Consider the following 18,798-nt stretch of genomic DNA (forward strand, 5'->3'; position numbering starts at 1 on the left):
GCCGGGGTGAGTGGTGGAGGGGCAGTGACGGCGAGATGGCGAGGATCATGTGGCTCCGCCGAGCTGGCTGCCCCTCCCTGCTCCTCCTCTCCTCCTGCTACATTTTTGGCTTGTCAGGAATAAAAATCTGAAAAACAAAAAATAATCCTTTGTGGAAACAAACAATGGATACTGGGATCCTGCTCAGGATATCCCACACCACATACTCCCTACGGCCACATTTGTAGACAGGAATCAAATGGTTTCCTGTGAAAATCCTGCATATTTTTTGTGTTTCAAACATACTTCAAAAAAAAAAAAAGCCCAAGTTTAGGCCTACCTGGAACACATCAATTTCAGCTCAGTTCCCGTGTTAAAAACATGAGTCTCTCATGATTCAATTTGCTGAGACAAAATTCAATCGTGATTTTCTAGGATTCTCATTGAGTCATTGTTGGTACTGATGCAAAGTTCATGGCAAAGAAGTAGTACAGTATGTAACAAAGCAGATGAAGCTGGTATTTCAAGGTAAAGCAAGGTAACAGTACAAAACAGTCTGAGAGGTAGTACAAGTACAAAGATCAGACTTGATGGAATGCAAACTACTCCGGAAAGTAAATTTAACCTCAGGGTACAACAACAGCAAACATATTGACGAGATCCATAGCCTAACCGCTTCAGGGTGGAGTCGCATTCTTTGATGGCTTGTAGACACTGAAGTCACCGAAATCCCGCCGTCCGCTGCACCACAGAAGAGGACATGAAGATAACAGTAAATATCCGATGACCAAAAGGAAGTGTGGACAAAAGGCATCATGACACACAGAAAGATCTTCCAAGGCCACTGGTACAGGGCATGACACTTAGGCCGTGTTTGGTTCAAGGGGGCTAAAGTTAGGGGGTGTTTGGATCTTTAGAACCTCCTAAAATTTATATCACATCGAATATTTGGAGACTAATTAGGAGGACTAAATATGAGCTAATTATAAAACTAATTACACAGATGGAGACTAATTCACGAGACGAATCTATTAAGCCTAATTAATCCATCATTAGCACATGTTTACTGTAGCATCACATTGTCAAATCATGAACTAATTAGGCTTAATAGATTCGTCTCGCAAATTAGTCTCCATCTATGCAATTGGTTTTGTAATTAGTCTATATTTAATACTCCTAATTAGTATCTAAACATTCGATGTGACAGAAATTTTAGGAGAGACTAGAGAAACAAACACCCCCTTAGCCTGTCACATCAGATGTTTAGATACTAATTAGGAGTATTAAATATAATCTAATTGCAAAACTAATTGCAGAACCCCTTAGCTGATACCTTGGCCTATTCTAAGCACCAGAAAGTTCAAGCAATTATGTAACCAATCAGTGCGCATAGGAAACAAGGTTTTCCAAAAACAAGCATCCTTGCAAAAGAAAAGGCCTGTATGAAAGGCAACTAACCTGTGGTTAATATTCCAGCCAGAAGGTAAGTAGCGCGGGTGAACAGCTTCAACAAAGACCTGCCTCCACCTTTGGCAGAACTGGTTAATAGCTTCCTCCCCACCATTGGAAAGCAAAAGCTCCACAACTTGTTTACCATGATGCCCATGACCCAACAAGGATATCTTCTTCTCAGCATTCTTGGAAATGGCCTGATTAGAATTGTCACGGATAGAAGGATCCCTGTTGAGATAGCCGTTTGCAGGAATGCAGGCGCCACTTGCTTGCTGCTTGGTATCTGTCTCGAATGTCGCAGTGTCATGACCAAAAGTTGTATCCTCCATACTGACTGGCAAACTTGAACTTCCCTGGCTCAAGGTTAAATCCTCTAGCTGGTTTTCACTCTCTGTCTCATCAAACTCTTGTTGACCATTACTCTCAGTTCCATCCTCAGGAAATTGCTCAGATAAGGCATGACTATTTTCTGATCCATGCCCACTGTTTTCTGAGATGTTGCTGCTGTTGCTCTTTGTAATAATATTTTGAGCCTGAGCTTTAAATGAATAACCCTTTTTCTTTTCAAGACGCCTTCGCTCATGGGGACTCATACCAACAAGTAATGCCATCTCGAGATCTTCAGGAGTCACATCCCTACCACCATAGTATGACTTTACAATCTGCAAGGAAATGAATGAATCGGTAGCAAAGAACTACAGCTAAGAACAAGTACATATTTAACCAGGAAAGAATATGGACGAGTAGTACAACATAGGTATGTTAACAATGCAATTTCACAACTCAGGAAACTGTATGTAAATACTAAAAGGATGTTAAATTGTTAATATGTTATCACCTGCATTAGCTCTTCACATCTCTTCAATGGCATAGTTGATCCATGCCGTAGAAGAGCCATTGCAGCAGTCCTTAGCTGCAATGGGGAGACACCTGTTCCATTCAATTTATCTTCAGATACTGATGTGTGGGTAATCAAACTTATATCACCCGAGTTCACTATCTTTTGCACAAAAAGGGGTATTCCAAATTCTTCTGCTACTCGCCTCTTGTATTTCTCAGCTGCTGAATGAGCAATTTCGTGACAGTCTACACAGAGAAGTACAATATCATGTGAACGATGGCTCTTCAGATGCTCTGGAAAATGCATCCTGTAGCATGATGGTATTATTCTATATCTAATATAGTGGCTCTTTTCTCCACATCCAACACAAATATTTTTCTTGCTCTGAATGTAAAACTCATTATCTTCATCCTCTGGACGACCTTTAGGTTCAAATAGAAGCATGATTGCTGGAGGACTATCTTCAATTAATTTTGCCAAATTACGTTGAACATACCTGGGATAGAAGAGCCCATCATTTAGACAAAATAACTCTTCATTGATGCCATATACATGTATAGATAGTTAATGAGCGTATATTTAAGATACAAACCATTCCAGTTTTTTGCGGTCGCAATAGCAAAGTAGTCTTCCATCACTAGCATAGATCCTGCAATTGTGATATACTGGGGACTTGCAGGAGAACTTTTTAATGAATAAATCCCGTGAAGCCTTTTTATTAGGCGGTGCTGTCAGCAACTTTTCTCCACTTGGAGCAAAGGAAAACATATTTGTTTGCTTCAAACTTAGCTGTGTTATAAGGTTATAATTATAAACTGATAGTCGACATAATCCACTTGGATCTTTATACTTCTCTAGCAAACTTTTAAAAATGCCATCCATGCTGGTAGTGGTGTTCTCCAGCAGATAGCAAAGTTCTTCAACATGAGCAACAACAATAGGTGACGGTGACGACAAGGAGGGGTACATACTAGAAATGTTTAGGTCAGTTTCTGCTAGGACAGCAAACACCTCTGTTGGGCCTTTTGGAAGACTAACAGCAAGGGCAGCTATAGCTTGGTCTGACAGAACATACCGTAAGCTTTCATCATGCATCCGAGCCTGGAATGACCCAAAACCCAAGTTATTATGAGATATTAGGAAGGAAGAACATACCACTACATAACTGCAGATATGCAAGATTATCCTGGGTGGCCACATAGAAATACGTCACTCAGGCGAGTTGTATAGCAAGGGGCCCATGAAGTAAATGCATTTCCAGGAAAAAAACAAAGAGTAGAACTTTCTAAGAAAAATACTGAAGATTGTCTGGTTTAAATTTTTAGCATGATCATGTTAGCGGCGTTTTCAATAATCAATTGACAAATTGGTTATCGACAGAGGAGAGAATCCAGGAAGTGGGTTTAGCAAGGTCATCTTTTCCTTAACAGAGGAGAGATTTCTTTGTTTGGTTGGGTGTGTGTGTGTGGCCTTTGTAAGGGGTGTCTTTACCCCCCTCTTTCATCCTCTTAATATAATATACACAGCTCTCCTGCGTGTTCGAGAAAAAATTAGTCATCGACTCATCGGACGTAGATTGTGCATGGACTCGATTAGACAGCCTAGTCGACTGGTTAGCCGACTAACTGACAATTAGTCACCATCTGCCAATTTTGAAAGGCCAACTTGCAGCCAGTAATTTGGTCTTGGTAATTTCAGCCCAGTATATTTGAGCCCAGTAGAAATCGGCCTATGTACATATACACAGAGAGAGAGAGACATTGCAATTCTGTTTTGACCTATTTCTTTGTGTTCTCTACAGTCCCATGCTTTGCAAGATGCTAATGCCCTCAGTATATGGTTTGCCTAAATTTACAGTCAGCTATAGGTAGCTAGGTAGCCGACTAGGCAGTAGGCAAACTGGGCCAAATGGTCGACTAGCCAATCTAGTTGTTGGCTAGTCATGACTAGTCAGTCCCAGGCAATTCAACTTGGCTCTTCGATTTGAAAACATTGCATGTTCGGCTCGAAATCAAAGCTAGGTAAAGATGTTAACAAATAAGCAACTAAAAGGATTTACTTTGCAGAGGGGAGAGGGGGCTATTCTAAGGAAAATAGTTGTGTGTTGACTGACCATTAAATCCCTCCATGCACAAAATTTCCAAACAAGATCCTGCAAATGCAGATGATTAGGAAATCAGGAACAAAAATTATTAAAATCACTGGTCGGCAAGCTAACCAGAAGACGTTCTACAATCAAACAGTGAACACAGAAAACAAGCACCTTGACTTCACTAGACCTTTTGGAGTCAAGCCCATGAGTTTGCAAATTTCGTGTGAGAATAGATGCTGCACTGGAAGCTCCAGGAGGACATTCAATTTCTTTTGCATATAGTTGCATGCTGACCATATTTGAGCGATGACTAGCCTCGAAGAAAAAATTGATTTTATCACTGGAAGTATCTGATTAGATATTACAGCTGATCAAAGACTTGAGACGTGATAAAAGGCCAAATGGTACCACCGTACCAATATGTGATTTGATGTTGACAAGAAATGAGAAATTCTTTAGGACTATTCAAATCTTATGAGGGTTGAAGTATAAATTTCTGCAGTTCAGTAGTAGGATGGCATCAGTACGACATCACTGCCATGCGCCTTACTTGGTCCCCTTAATACTGCTTGCACTTCTTGACTACACATCAGGAATATATAGAGATGACCCATTGTGCTTACCGTTCAAAAGCTTATGTTGAGATTGTGAAAGAACTCAAAGAAGTTTAGCCATTCAATAATGATGATGATGATGATGATGCATATATTTGTCAAATGAATATTTCCTTCTTAAATAGCTCTATAAGGACCCAATTACCCCCCGTGTGCGCCGCGTTGATAATACCAAGTATAATATATTCACTGACTGTGAGGGTACTGAACGTGAACAAAAAAAGAAAGCACAAACTATAGGAAGAGAATAGTTGATATAGAACTTAGAACGTACCACGGGCTTTTGCATGGAGCTCTGATGCCAAACAATTTGCAATGTACAACAGATAGTGGGCATCAGTGCGAGCGTACTCAATCATTTCTGGTGTCAGAGGGCGCAATCTCCAATCTTCGCGCTGGGAGCGAAACAAAACAGGAGCGGATATCATGTGATTGCAATATTGGAATTTTGGTGCTTCAAACAAACTGAAACTTTGAATGTCAAAATAAATTTGCTGACAACATGTATGCATTTGGTTATCATTTTCATTAACGGGTCATGTATTCAATACCAAACATAATGCTCAAAGCAAATAAATTAGTGAAAAAATCTTTTTGCAAAGAAACTCAGCTGAGTTTGCTCAATAGAAGATAAATCCAAAGGTGATGTTGACCATCACCTTTCTTAAAATTTAATTGACTAAAACAGCATGGGGAGGATGGATTCGTTGATGCAAGTAGTGACTTAGCATAACTTAAGATGTGACTACCAGGTTGTGATGGATGTAAAGGACAGTTTTTTGGAAAACAATCAAAGCTAACTGGGTAAATTGAACTATTGAAGCCCATGGAGGGTTGACTATCGGGACTATAAGTTACAAACTGGGATTGGATAGATAGCACCTTTAGAAAGAGAATTTTCATGGATCATAAAGTTAGCTAGCTTGCCTTGCTTATCAAGATATAAACCAAGGAAGCCAGAGAACAAGATTTGCATATGTAAGCCAAACAGGCCTTAATAGTATGTTCAGCTCTATGATGTTTTTGAACATCATTATAGTTTCAATTCACCAATTGGAAAAAAAAATGGTAAAGCATTTCTTGTACTAAAATCTGATTCCATCAGGCAGCATGGCAGATAGACCCTCAATCTGCTCCTATATTTTTATTATATTTGCTATGTGAAAACATACAAAGTAATATAGTCATCATTAACCGAATGCACCTTTCTTTAAGGAATTTTGCATATTTTCCATCCTGTCATGGAAGTATCAACCTTTCCTGGATTAATAAAGCACCACTAACTATTCCTTTAGTTACTGAAATACTAAAAGGTAATCTAGAATTGGGAGGCATGTGAGCACTAATTAGGTACAGAGCATATCAGTGCATAAGGTCAATTGGCATTGAATAACTGAGTGGCTTTACTAAGCTTGGTATTTTTAAGCCAATCCTGAACAATTACTTACCTGCATTGTCTTGTCTGTGGTCACTTCACAATATAGTTCAAGCAAATATGCTAATGATTTCTGTGGTTTCGACAAAATTTCACATGCCTGAAATAAGATCAGTAGTAAACACAATTGTTTAGAAAAGTTGCATGCATTCATAGCATAAGAAAAAACTAGCTAAGGGTGTAAATTCAGAAATGAGAAGAGGACATATAACACATCATTTAGGAAAAAAAAAGAAGAGAGAGGAGTGAGGGACCAATAAACCAAAATGTTCAAACACCAAACATGCAATTATAAGGTGATAAAAGATGGTTTAGTAACCTAGAAGTTCTGATTCTTAACTGCAATGGCATTCGAGCACATGATGCAAAGCTTTGCTGTTCATTCACAAAGCTTTTCAACTTACAGTTAAGAGGTTGAAATTTTCATGCTTCAGTAATAGAAAATATAATGCATTATCTGACTGAAATCTGTTGTATTGATTTTTAAAAAGATTATTAAAAAAGGAGGTACAAGAGCACCACATCATCAAATATTTCCCCGCCCTTGGATCCCAAGAAAACACTCAACAGATCATATAATCTAGAACATAATACAGAAGGCATTCAATAACTCAAGCTACAATCTAAGAAACCATAAAAGTAATAAAGAGGAAGACAATATTTTTCTGGATTGACATTCTTAGCTAACTAGGCACAGTACTCCAGAAACATTTCGTTCATTTGCTGAAAAACAGTTTTTCCGTGCTAGTGTAAAGAGAGAAAAGTTACTGAGACAACTGGTTGGCTCCCAAGTCCCAACTAAAAACTATCACGTGATGCACTATTGGGGGTTTTCCTTTTTTATATTTTTTAGATGATAATATTGGGTGTTGATGTTCAGTTATTCATATTTCTTTCACTTCATTAGAGCAATTACAGAATGCATACATGTGATGTGATATCGAACAAGTTTGAAATGACAAAAAATACTAAACTATCTGAACAGAATTGTTCCTTGTGAAAAATGGGGTGTCAATCTAAGCAACGCATGACCCATAACCAGCTGTACCACAAAAAAAAAGGCCTAGAAAGTGAATAATATAAAAGTATTACAAACCGGAAAATCTTTGCAGAATCATAATAAATGTCTTAACTAAGATATTTTATACCGTTACTTACCTTGGCAGTATCAAACATATTCACAACATAAATATGAAAATCCCTTTGAAGCCAAAGAACATCATTGTCAGCTCCATGGAAGATCTAGAATACAAGGCAAAAGGTAAATGTGCGTATTTAGGATGTCTTACAGTTTATTTTATTCTAGGTTTAGTAATTGACTGTCACATAAACGCAGTAAAGGGAAAAATAATGTGTTGCCATCAGAATGTCCTACAGCTTATATACCTCTAATGCATATCCCAATAGTAAACTCAGTTACATTTCAGTGGCATGTAAATCAAGTTCATGGCATCATTTGCTTGTACTGTAATAGAGCTTAAAATTTGCAGTCAACATGCCCGTCCATTACAAAGAGTTAAGGGCTATCATCAACTCAAGCATAACAACAAATGCAATACTGAAAACGAAAATAACCAGCTTACCACGGATAGCAGTTACAAAGATGTGTTACCTTACAGATTGAAGGATTGGCAAACACTGGTCGTAGAATGCCCATCACATCATGCAATGCAATTGTGTCTATCAAATAATCTTCCTTCTGGGTAGAGATCTGAAATAGATAACTCTATGTTTAAAAAATAACAAACTTATAAAGAACAGAAAGTTGAGGGTGCATCTACCAGTAATTACCTGCATTAGTGCAGTATATCCTAGGAAAGACCGAACACTATGTTGCTCTGTATCAACAGCAAAAGCTTTTTCCTCACCCAACAATCTTGCCAAATGCTCCAGTTGAGCTTCTGTATCAACCCAATTATATGGAGTATGCATTTCTGGGCATTGGTCACCCAGCATAAAGCTACGAAAACCAGGGGGGTTGTTTAGCAAAGATGTGATTTCCTCCTCAAATGGGTGGACCCTTTGTGATGATTCTGTATCAATTAAAATAGACTGTCAGAACCATAAAAAATCATCGGACCATTTGAGAGTCCTACGAACAATCAATATTTGAAGTGCTAGATATGCAAATCTCATATGTGGTGGCAGAACTTATGCAGTCAGCCATCCAGCTTGGCACCTTTGCTATCTCTAGATCCCCTGTACTACTAATTCCTAATAACAGATTGAGTTCCTCAAGTAAAATATAAGGCAATCGCGGTACAAATATTCAAGTTACTTGGGCCAAGATTTCCAGAGTCCAGACCATGAGAAGGTATTACTGTTTCAAATGATACCAGCAGTAATCAGGCATGGCCTGGAGCCCTTCTGCAAGCCCATAACACTATGTCATTATTCCACTCCGTTCATCACCAAAATAGCATGAACAAATACAAGAACGCAGCAAACCATCATTTTACATGAATGCACAAAGCAGCAATCATAGGAAGTGCCAACAGGAAGGAAAATTGAGCACCCCAAACGAAACACCGAACTTGAAATCCTGCATGCATAGCTACCAGACTATGCAACAACCTTCCTCAGGTGTTCGACAAAATTCACCAGAGACAGAAAATCCGCACCAAACTGCATTCCTCTAATCCTCTTCTAGCCTCCTGGTGCATCACACAGCTGGATCCTACGTACCACGGGTCCCGTGGAATTCCTAAAACAACCATACGGGTACGACGGCAATGCCGAGATCCCCACAGGCAGGACCAGTACACTGCATGAGCGCGCACCTTGAGACGGTAGCAGGGACGCCTCGCCTTCAGCGCCTCCCGGCTGAGCACTCTGGCGGCGCAAGTGCTTGAATGGAGAGTAGGAGTTGTCCGCGAGCACGCGCTTGAACCGCGCCTGCGGCTTCTCCTCCTTCTCGCAGGCGCGGCGGGGGCGCCCCCGCCGCCCCGCGACCCCGAGGCGGCGAGGCGAGGCGGGCGCCCGTTTCCTGCGGCGCCTGCGGTGGAGGAGAGCCGCCGCGGCGAGGACCGCGAGGCACGCTGTGGCCGCGACGGCCGCGCGCGATCGGAGGGTGGCGGCGCCGGGCATGTCGCGACGCGTCGGGGACGGGAGGGAGGAAATGGAAAGAGGGTGCTGCTGGCTCGGTTCGGCTCGATTTTGACCGTTTTGAAGGCGCAAGGGGTTCGTCTCTGTCGGGGCCCGGACCAGCTGACTCGAGCATCCAAGGGCTGAAAAGGATTCACATTCGATTATTCAAATCTCGTCGATGGGGGCAAAATTCCCGTTTCATGTGGGCCTAAATCCTATCTTTCCAACAAAGCTTCAGGGGCAAAGCCCCGATCCATCTTGCATTATGTAGGGACAAAAATGTGTATATTTGCATTGCTTCTCGGACATGGATCAGAATAGTTAGAGTTGTAATGCTTTAATTTTTAAGAGAGATGTAATGTTTTGAGAAAGAGTTAGGGAGAGGAGAGAGGTTGCATTGTCTGTGTGCTTAGGAAAATAAAGTTTAAAATTTGGATCTCCACATTATTAAGTCCAAACAATATCTAAAATTTAATTTTAAAAAACATCACAGATCAGCTCAGATCAGAAGGACAACAAAGATTAGACTTTAGACTAGACCTAAGCAAAAGTTGATCAGGCTAAGAAAAAAACGAAGTTAATCACACCCACACTTGCTCATGAGAGGCATCAAGTCGGAATTTTTTCGAGCTATTATCATATAGAGCTCGGGCTCAAGCGGAGCCACCCACTATTTTTATATGTAAAAGTAACTAAAATAAATAATCGAGCTAGGTCTAGCTCGTCTAAATTGTTTTTATATTGGTAAAATTAACGTCATGCAAAGCTCTATTAAAGCTGCAGGTTGGACCGGACTTTGTTTTCTCGTATCTAGATTAGATACTCACAAAGTTAGATCTTCTTCAGCTTTTGGAGGCAACTACACTCAAAGCACTCTTACGTTAGTTCTACGCGGAGAGCCTTGATTCACACACGTGAATACAACCACTCGACCGCATCTCCTTATCTCTCCTAGCCCTTCGTCCTCCTCGCAACCCATTCGCGCTCGTCTCACCGCTTCCTCGCACCATTGGACACAACCCTTCCCCGACCTTCAGAACCTCCTTCATTGCCATCGCCCCCCGCGCGCACCTACCCACACTCCTACTAATAGCCATCTCCAACGACCAACGATGCTTCATCGCCATACCATATCACTTGCACCCGCAACCCTCCCTCCCTCCCGCTAGCCCCGCTCTTCTTTAACCACTTCAGCAAAGCTTCCCCTTGCCGCCTATCCTTTCCCAACCACCTTCCTCCCCCACCATGGCAGGCGTTGTTGCCGCTATCTCGCCTCCCTGTTCACACTCTCCCCCGCCGCTGGTCCAACAATTAGATACCCTCCCAATCCCAAACTTCTAAATCTAGCCCCAATCAATAACCCTAACCCTAATCCAAGTTGGAACTTATCAAGATTTCTCGTCGAAGAAGATGAGGTGCTCGTCGAAGAAGAAAGAAGGTCATTGGAATTGAATCTTGCTGGGATTTATCCATTTGATTTGCCTTTTCCTCTTCCCTTCTATTTTCTTTCCTATTTTGAGTGTGCTTGATTCGCGCACTGATTTGGTTTCTAAATTTAAGGGTTTTTGATTTAAATCTAAATTGAGTGGTCCCTCCACTTAAATTTTCCGCTAGCCTTTATCATTCCTGATCTCCCTCCTTTCGAGTCCAATCGGCAATCGCTCGCTCAGCCCATAGCAAAATGGCAGGACCCGAGCCCATCGGCCATCGGCCATGGCTCTCCTCACCGCTGGACGACGACGACCCCCTCTCCGAGATCCTCCGTCGCCTCCCGCCGCGCCCCTCCTCACTGCCGCAGGCCTCCCTCGTGTGCAAGCGCTGGCGTGACCTCGCCGCGTCTCCACAGTTCCTCCGCGACTTCCGCGTGTTCCACCGTGCGGCGGCGCCCCTCCTCGGCTTCTTCCACAACACCAACCTCGGCGGCCCCGACCGCCGCTTCGTCGCCGCCGCCGATCCTCCCGACCGCGTCCCCGCCGCGCTCTTCCGCATGCCGTGCGGCCGGAACCACAAGGAGTGGAAGTTCCTCGACTGCCGCCACGGCCGGGTCCTCCTCATCGGCTCGGTGGGCCCCCGCCGCGAGGTCCTTGTGTGGGACCCCATGACCGGCGCGCGCCGCTGCACGCCCGTGCCCCCAGATGCAGGAGACGTCCGCCAAGGGGCGGTGCTGTGTTCCTGCGGCCTCGCGCGCGACTGCCGGTCCAGCCCCTTCCGGGTAGTCCTGGTTTGGTGGATTGGGACGACGCAGCATTGGAGGGTCGCCGCCGCCATCTACTCGTCGGAGTCCGACGCATGGAGCCACGTAATCTCCGTAGAGACGCAGCTCGCACCAACCGTTCTAGTGACACAGAGGAACGCGCGGAAGCCCGGCGTTCTCGTCGGCGACGCAGTGTACTGGTTGCTTCCGGAGAGCCGCATCCTCGAATTCGACACAGTGAGGCGCAGCCTGTCCTTGATCTCGGGGCCAGTGCACTCAGCAGGGTCTCCCTACTGGCAATCCCATCTTGTGCTGACTGAGGTTAAGGAGCTTGGCTACGCCATGTTCATGGTGACAGAAGTTAGCATCAAGCTGTGGAAGAGGGACACTGGCAACGCTGCAGGATGGTCGATGCACAGGTCCGTTCGACTGGACAAGTGCCTCCCGAGGATGCCGATGCAGGCAAAGCCGTCATTGCTGGGGTTTCATGAGGAAAGCAATGCAATCTTTGTGTGGATTAATGCTGGCTTGTTCTTGATCCAGCTTGAGTCGATGCAATCAAGGATGTTATGCCAAGGTGTTGGTGACTTTGAGATCTATCCCTTTTCAGGCTTCTATCATCGAGGTACTAACTTGCTTTCTTTCAACACGTAATTATGCATTCTTCAGTTTGATTATTTCACGTAAGATGTATTACGGTGTTCGATCATTATGTGCAACTTTGTAGTATATCAGCCATAAAAAGATAGCAAAATGCAAAGTTGTTCATGTTTTCATTGAGTTGTCTGATTGCCTTGATAGATGGGCCAACTTTTTATGGGGTTTTCTGATGAACCGTGAAGGTTTTATGTTTAATTGAGGTTTTGTGTTTGTGTTCAGTTTCTATCCCTTAAAGTTGATTAGGCTAATGCTATGTATAAATGCATTTGTTAAAAATGTAGGAGGAATCATAAAGGGGAGTAGGGGACCAATGCCTTGGTTCCTTCAGTATTCTTCTCTGCTCAATGTAGTTTCATAGTAATGGCCTCAAAACTACTACCACACACAACAACAAGGCCTTAGTACAAAGCAAAGTTGGGGCAGGCTAATAGCCTCAAAACTACCACTGGTGCAAATACTAAACTTCATGTATGAGAATTAAAAAGAATTTTATTGTTTTATTTACCAGGTTATGTTTAATGCTATTCTGCAGTTCATATACTAGTACAGGTTCAGAGCCTATAGTACTGTCTAGTTACAAGTATCCCCTTTTCCTCTATCATCTAACCAGATTGATCTTGACGAACTCAATGCAGATGCCGCGGGAACACAGGCAGACGATGCGTGCAGTCATGGGCTTCCCATTGCCACTCTGACAATGTGGCACTACGAGGACCCTGAGGGAGACTTGCACGGGCCATTCTCGATGGCGATGTTGCACAGATGGAGGAGCAATGGTTTCTTCCCTGAGGACTTGAGGGTGTGGAGAACCGACGAGACCAAGGAGCAGGCGGTCCTGCTGACCGATGCCATGCGGATGCCATGCTATTGATGGTGCTGGCGCGTTTCGGATCCGAGGGTCGCCAGTGGAGCAGTGAGTGATTTGGTAATCCTTGTGTTAGTGCCTGCCTGCCTGTCTTAAGTTCTGGAGCCTGATCTTTGGTGGTCGGTGAATGTGGTTTCTAGTACTTCAGGGAGGCTCATGTTTCCTTCCTGTTACAAACGTTACAGCCAGGCTATGTATGTTACCTGCTACCTGCTTCCGGAGTTGTTTGTTAATCGACTTCAGGGTTTCTCATGCTAGTTCTCGGCTTCCTGGATGATTTATGTGTCTACTGGTAGTAGCTACCAGGTCTTGTTGCGTGTCGGTGGCGCCTGCTACTGGGGGCCGGATCTGTCGGCGGCTGGCTGGAAGATCGATCGATGCGTCAAGCAAATGTGATCTGAGCCTGAACAGCCGAGGTTTTACACGAGCCAAGCGACCAAACCTATCGAACCTGTCAGTCTGCAGCTTATTCAAACTGAGGTCTATGATTACTTGGGGGTCTACCCCATACTAAACTTTAGCACCTATCACATCGGATGTTTGGATATTAGTTAGGAGTATTAAATATAGTCTAATTACAAAACTAATTACACAGATGGAGTCTAATTCGCAAGATGAACCTATTAAGCCTAATTGGTCCATGATTTGACAATGTGGTGCTACAATAACCATTTGTTAATGATGGATTGATCAGCCTTAATATATTCGTCTCGTGAATTAGACTCCATTTGTGCAATTAGTTTTGTAATTAGCTCGTATTTAGTCCTTCTAATTAGCATCCGAATATTCGATGTGATCCTGCTAAAGTTTAGCACCTCGTATCCAAACAGTGGCGCAACAATGGGCTACTTCCCAGTTGATCATGTGACCCTTGGATACCTAAGCTGACAGGGAGAAGTGATGAAAAGGTTACTTCCATTTTTCAACCTAAATTTACTCACGTCTTCTCAAAAAACATTACGACGGATCCAATCTATTGTTGGCTGGACATTCCTTTTTTGTCCAATAGTTTTCTTGCATTGTAATTTCCTTACAATAGGTTGAGATGGTGGAGGCATACTAATAACATGTTTGTTGATTACAACGAGGTCAGAATCATCCAAACTATCTCAGATATCACAAGACGCATATGTCTAACATCCAACTGCAATTTCATGCTCAAACGGAAAGAGTTTACTCATCTTATCTATAGTTAGGCCTAGCAGATGTTGAACCATGCGTTTCAGGTCCGAAAAGGTAACATTCTATTCTAGATATGCTTTTGATCTTATGATGCTACACATAAGTTTTTCTTGAATATGATTGTACCCAATCATCTTTATGCTCAGGCCTCATGACCGTGTTGCTTTGAAAGATATGAAAGCAGATTGGCATGCCTGTCTCAATAATAAAGTTGGTTTTAAGGTGACAGTACTAAACTAACTTGAATGTTGCCAGCATCCATGATAGTCAAATAGCCTATCCTTTACATGATTTCTGTTGTACCCATCAAAAGAATAGTAAATTCACTTAGGGTCTCTACAATTTTCGTTTGGGTTATTGCAGGGCTTTGGTGTACCTAAAGAGCAACAGGATAAAGCTGTGAAGTTCTCCTTCCATGGGCAACCTGCAGAGATTAGACATGGTAGTGTTGTGATTGCTGCCATAACAAGTTGCACAAACACCTCGAATCCAAGTGTCATGCTTGGTGCTGGCCTTGTTCAAAGAAGGCGTGTGAACTTGGCCTTGAGGTGAGGCTTCATTGCTTTCAAAATTACATCTTAATGTAGCATGCCTTTGGTAACTTTGGTCTACTAACAGGTTCATCCATGGATTTAAACTAGTCTTGCTCCAGGATCTGGAGCAGTGACCAAATATCTGCAGAAAAGGTAGTATTTCCCTCCTGGCCTGGTAGTTTTAGACCTGAAATTTATTTAGCTTCAAATCTGGAAAAACCTGACTTATGCCGCAAAATCAGTGGCTTGCAAAAGTATTTGGATAATCTAGGTTTCAACTTAATTGGATATGGCTGCACAACATGCATTGGTAACTCTGGCGAGCTTGATGAAGATGTTGCTAAGGCAATTACTGACAATGGAACTTCATACTTACTAACTAATCACATTTGTCTGATTTTTCCTGCTCGATTGTACTTCAGAAAAGGACAAAGTCCATTTTACTACCCTCACATATCCGCTTTGTCCATCTAACCCCCTCAACAAAATTTAGGCTCGATTTACTCCCCTAAACTATTTCAATTGGTCCTAATGAGATTTGTCTTTTTTATTTCTCTACATACAAGTTGAATTTTAAATCCAAATTTTGTGAGTAGATAGGGAACATGATGGCTAGTAGAAAAATATATTAAGATTTTTTTTGTTATTTTCATAGATCAGGAATATTTAATATGAAATTGATCATAGGGATACAAAACTGTATAAAAAGTAATGATGAAAAAATCATAATGTATTTTTCTGAATGTATTTTTCTAATATAGGGCATTGTGTTATAAGTCACTCGGCAAAATTTGAACTCAAAAGTACACAAAGAAATAAAAAAGACAAATTTCATTAGGGGTGGTAGGTTGGACCAACTAAAATAGTTGAGGGGAGTAAATCAATCCTAAATTTTGGTTAGGGGGTTAAGCGGACAAAATGGTGAGGGTATTAAAATCCTTCCGAAAATTAAATCCCATAGTCTTGGCATGACTCTTTCAGACATCATTGCTGCTGCAGTACTCTCCGGCGACAGGAACTTCGAAGGACGAATTCATGCATTGGTTCGGGCCAATTATCTTGCCTCCCCTCCTCTAGTTGTGGCCTATGCCCTTGCCGGCACAGTAAGCAGTGATTTGCCTGATTGATTCCAAATTTTATGGTGTCACCACCACATAAATAAACTCTTGTATTTTGTATACATTTGCATCAAGTTGATATTGATTTTGAGAAGGAGCCAATCGGGAAAGGAAAAGATGGAAAGGATGTGTACTTCAAGGACATATGGCCATCAAATGAAGAAATTGCAGAGGTAAATTCAAAGTTGTTGCACTCGTCTTGTTCAGAATGTATTTACCAAAAATGGAACACACATTATCTCATTATGGTTGGATTATAACATTTACCAGGTTGAGCAATCGAGTGTGCTGCCTGACATGTTTAGGAGCACCTATGAAGCAATCACGCAGGGCAACCCAATGTGGAACCAGTTGTCCGTTACGAAAGCAAAACGCTTCCCATGGGATCCCAACTCTACCTACATTCATGATCCCCCGTTCTTCAAGGATATAACACTGACTCCACGAGGTCCACGCAGCGTAGAGGACGCCTATTGGCTATTGCCTGCTGAAGTTTGGTGACAGCATCACGACTGACCACATCTCACCAGCTGGGAGCATCCCCAAGGACAGCCCTGCTGGCAAATACCTGCTTGAGCGCGGTGTGCAGCCAAAGGATTTCAATTCTTATGGAAGCCGACGGGGCAATGACAAAGTGATGGCACGAGGAACCTTTGCGAATATCAGGATTGTGAATCGGCTGTCAAATGGAGAAGTTGGACCAAAGACAGTTCATGTCCCTACCGGAGACAAGCTTTTCGTGTTCGATGCGGCAATAGTTAGTTTTTCTTCACCAAGAAAAAATTGTTGTTAAGTACTCCCTCTATCACAAATTACTCTGTCACAAATTACTATTCGTCTTGGCTTTTCTAGATGCATAACTTTTGTTATGTCTCTAGACATAATATATATCTAGATGCATAACAAAAGCTATGTATCTAGAAAAGTCAAAACGAATAGAAATTTGGGACGGAGGGGTATACTACTCGAAATGATTACAGTCAAGTATATACTTGTCATTTTCCGTTGTCTATCTGACTACAAAATGCAGCTGATTATGAGATCATAATTCTTGTTGACGAGTATTTCTCATATGCTCCTCTCAGTCTATTACAATTGTCACGTCTGTGACAGAGATATAAAACTGATGGACATCACACCATAGTGCTGGCTGGAGAGGAATATGGCAGCGGAAGTTCTCGCTACTGGGCTGCCAAGGGACCTATGTTACTGGTATGCACACATCATATGACCTCTATTTCTTTGCTGGCTACCAGGAATTTGCAGCATGTCTTTGACAAAATTATGTCACCAGGGGGTGAAAGCGGTGATCGCCAAGAGTTTCGAGAGGATCCACCGCAGCAACCTAGTGGGAATGGGGGTGATACCGCTGTGCTTCAAGCCTGGGGAGGATGCTGATTCTCTGGGGCTCACCGGTCATGAGCGCCATACGATTAGGCTCCCTAGCGAGGTAAGTGAGATACAACCGGGGCAGGATGTCCAAGTGGTCACTGACAGTGGGAAGTCCTTTACCTGCAAGCTCCGTATTGATACTATGGTAAGTTCTCCGGTAATGTGGAACTGGTAATTCTAGGAAAACTGCATGTAGGTTGACTGGAATGTTCACAGCATAATGGTTACTACAATAAAATGCCACATCACGTTTTCTGAAAGTTACAACTAATGATTGCAAGCGCGTGCGCGCGCGTACAACCCCACTAAACAATGCCTTTTCAACAAGCTTAACATCGGTTGAATTGTATTGATTTTCAATGTAAATTGCGTAAGGGAATAACAAAGATGTTGGTTTTGTAGGTGGAGCTGGCTTACTTTGACCATGGTGGAATCCTTCACTACGTGCTAAGGAACTTGGTGAAGCAGCAGTAGCAGTAAACCTACAACAAATCCATGCAAATTTGTAAATATCTGGTGTGTCTTCAGAAATGCTATGGTGGGAACAAGAAGAGACTCTTCTAATTTGTAAACACAAGCCATTGTAAACGCTCATGAGCTGTGCTCTTTTGTATGTTTTTTATTTTTCCTGCGCTAATAAAGGCGTTATTTGTCTATTAAAAAGACATCTACCACCTGAACTTCTTTCTTCCGTGAAGGTGCAAGCGCTGATTTGCTGAGTCGTGACATACTCCCTCTGTCTCAAATTGTAGGCTGTTTTCTCAGATTGTAGGCTGTTTTATCTTTTTCAAGTACATAATTTTTAATATATATCAAGATATAGTGTATGAACCTCGAAAAGTTAAATATAAAATTTAAAATGGAGTATCTCCGTTGACTTGCAAAAAATGAAATATCTGTTAGTAAAATGTTGTTCCTAATTTGATAATTCATCGTTCTTTTCATCTTTTGTTTGCAGGGAACAACAGTAAACATATCGAAGTAATTGGCATCATGGGTATATGAAACGATGATCTTTCTTATGCTTCAGTCCCCCCCCCCCCCCCCCCCCTTGTTTACGTTGGGCAAGAGGCAAAAGAGATTCAAATTGTATGAATCGTGTTCATAAAGAGATGGGACTAAGAAGTCACCAGAAATGCATGACCTATTTGGCGAAGTGCCGGGTTCCAGCTCATGCTCCTGCCACCTTGCTAGTTTGATCTGACGCTCACTGTGACTTTGAAACTAAACAGAAATAAGATGTACTCCCTCCGTCCCAAATTACTATTCGTTTTGATACATAACTTTTTTTATACACCTATATATATATAATATGTCTAGATGCATGACTTAAAAACGAAAGGAGTACAACAAA

At 42.3% G+C, this 18,798-nt stretch overlaps 2 protein-coding genes and 1 pseudogene across 2 annotated transcripts; 2 read left to right on the plus strand and 1 right to left on the minus strand.

Annotated features, from left to right (window-relative positions):
* Nucleotides 1-477: 477 nt before the first annotated feature.
* Nucleotides 478-9,539, minus strand: LOC117843318 (protein RRP6-like 3). Its single transcript, XM_034723889.2, has 12 exons — nt 9,194-9,539; nt 8,205-8,446; nt 8,026-8,124; nt 7,572-7,655; nt 6,427-6,513; nt 5,253-5,373; nt 4,536-4,714; nt 4,386-4,424; nt 2,865-3,373; nt 2,270-2,768; nt 1,438-2,093; nt 478-720 (listed from the first exon to the last, which is right to left on the minus strand). Exons 1-12 carry the CDS (start codon nt 9,498-9,500, stop codon nt 657-659), a joined length of 2,886 nt encoding a protein of 961 aa, XP_034579780.1. The 5' UTR covers nt 9,501-9,539; the 3' UTR covers nt 478-656.
* Nucleotides 9,540-10,942: 1,403 nt separating this feature from the next.
* On the plus strand, nt 10,943-13,476 carry LOC117842719 (uncharacterized). Its single transcript, XM_034723220.2, has 2 exons — nt 10,943-12,319; nt 12,990-13,476. Exons 1-2 carry the CDS (start codon nt 11,182-11,184, stop codon nt 13,223-13,225), a joined length of 1,374 nt encoding a protein of 457 aa, XP_034579111.1. The 5' UTR covers nt 10,943-11,181; the 3' UTR covers nt 13,226-13,476.
* A 433-nt stretch (nt 13,477-13,909) lies between these two features.
* On the plus strand, nt 13,910-18,125 carry LOC117842720 (aconitate hydratase, cytoplasmic-like; annotated as a pseudogene).
* Nucleotides 18,126-18,798: the final 673 nt, after the last annotated feature.

Source organism: Setaria viridis, chromosome 2, assembly GCF_005286985.2.
Source record: "Setaria viridis chromosome 2, Setaria_viridis_v4.0, whole genome shotgun sequence".
Taxonomy (NCBI): Eukaryota; Viridiplantae; Streptophyta; class Magnoliopsida; order Poales; family Poaceae; genus Setaria; species Setaria viridis.

Excerpts from the sequence above, each read along its gene's own strand:
- LOC117843318 (XM_034723889.2), bottom strand. The coding sequence starts at position 9,500 with ATGCCCGGCGCCGCCACCCTCCGATCGCGCGCGGCCGTCGCGGCCACA. Across the intron at positions 4,425-4,535 it reads AAAGGTCTAGTGAAGTCAAG|GATCTTGTTTGGAAATTTTG; the intron begins GTGCTTGTTTTC and ends CTGCATTTGCAG. Across the intron at positions 3,374-4,385 it reads GTGCATGGAGGGATTTAATG|GCTCGGATGCATGATGAAAG; the intron begins GTCAGTCAACAC and ends GGGTCATTCCAG.
- LOC117842719 (XM_034723220.2), top strand. The coding sequence starts at position 11,182 with ATGGCAGGACCCGAGCCCATCGGCCATCGGCCATGGCTCTCCTCACCG. Across the intron at positions 12,320-12,989 it reads TTCAGGCTTCTATCATCGAG|ATGCCGCGGGAACACAGGCA; the intron begins GTACTAACTTGC and ends AACTCAATGCAG.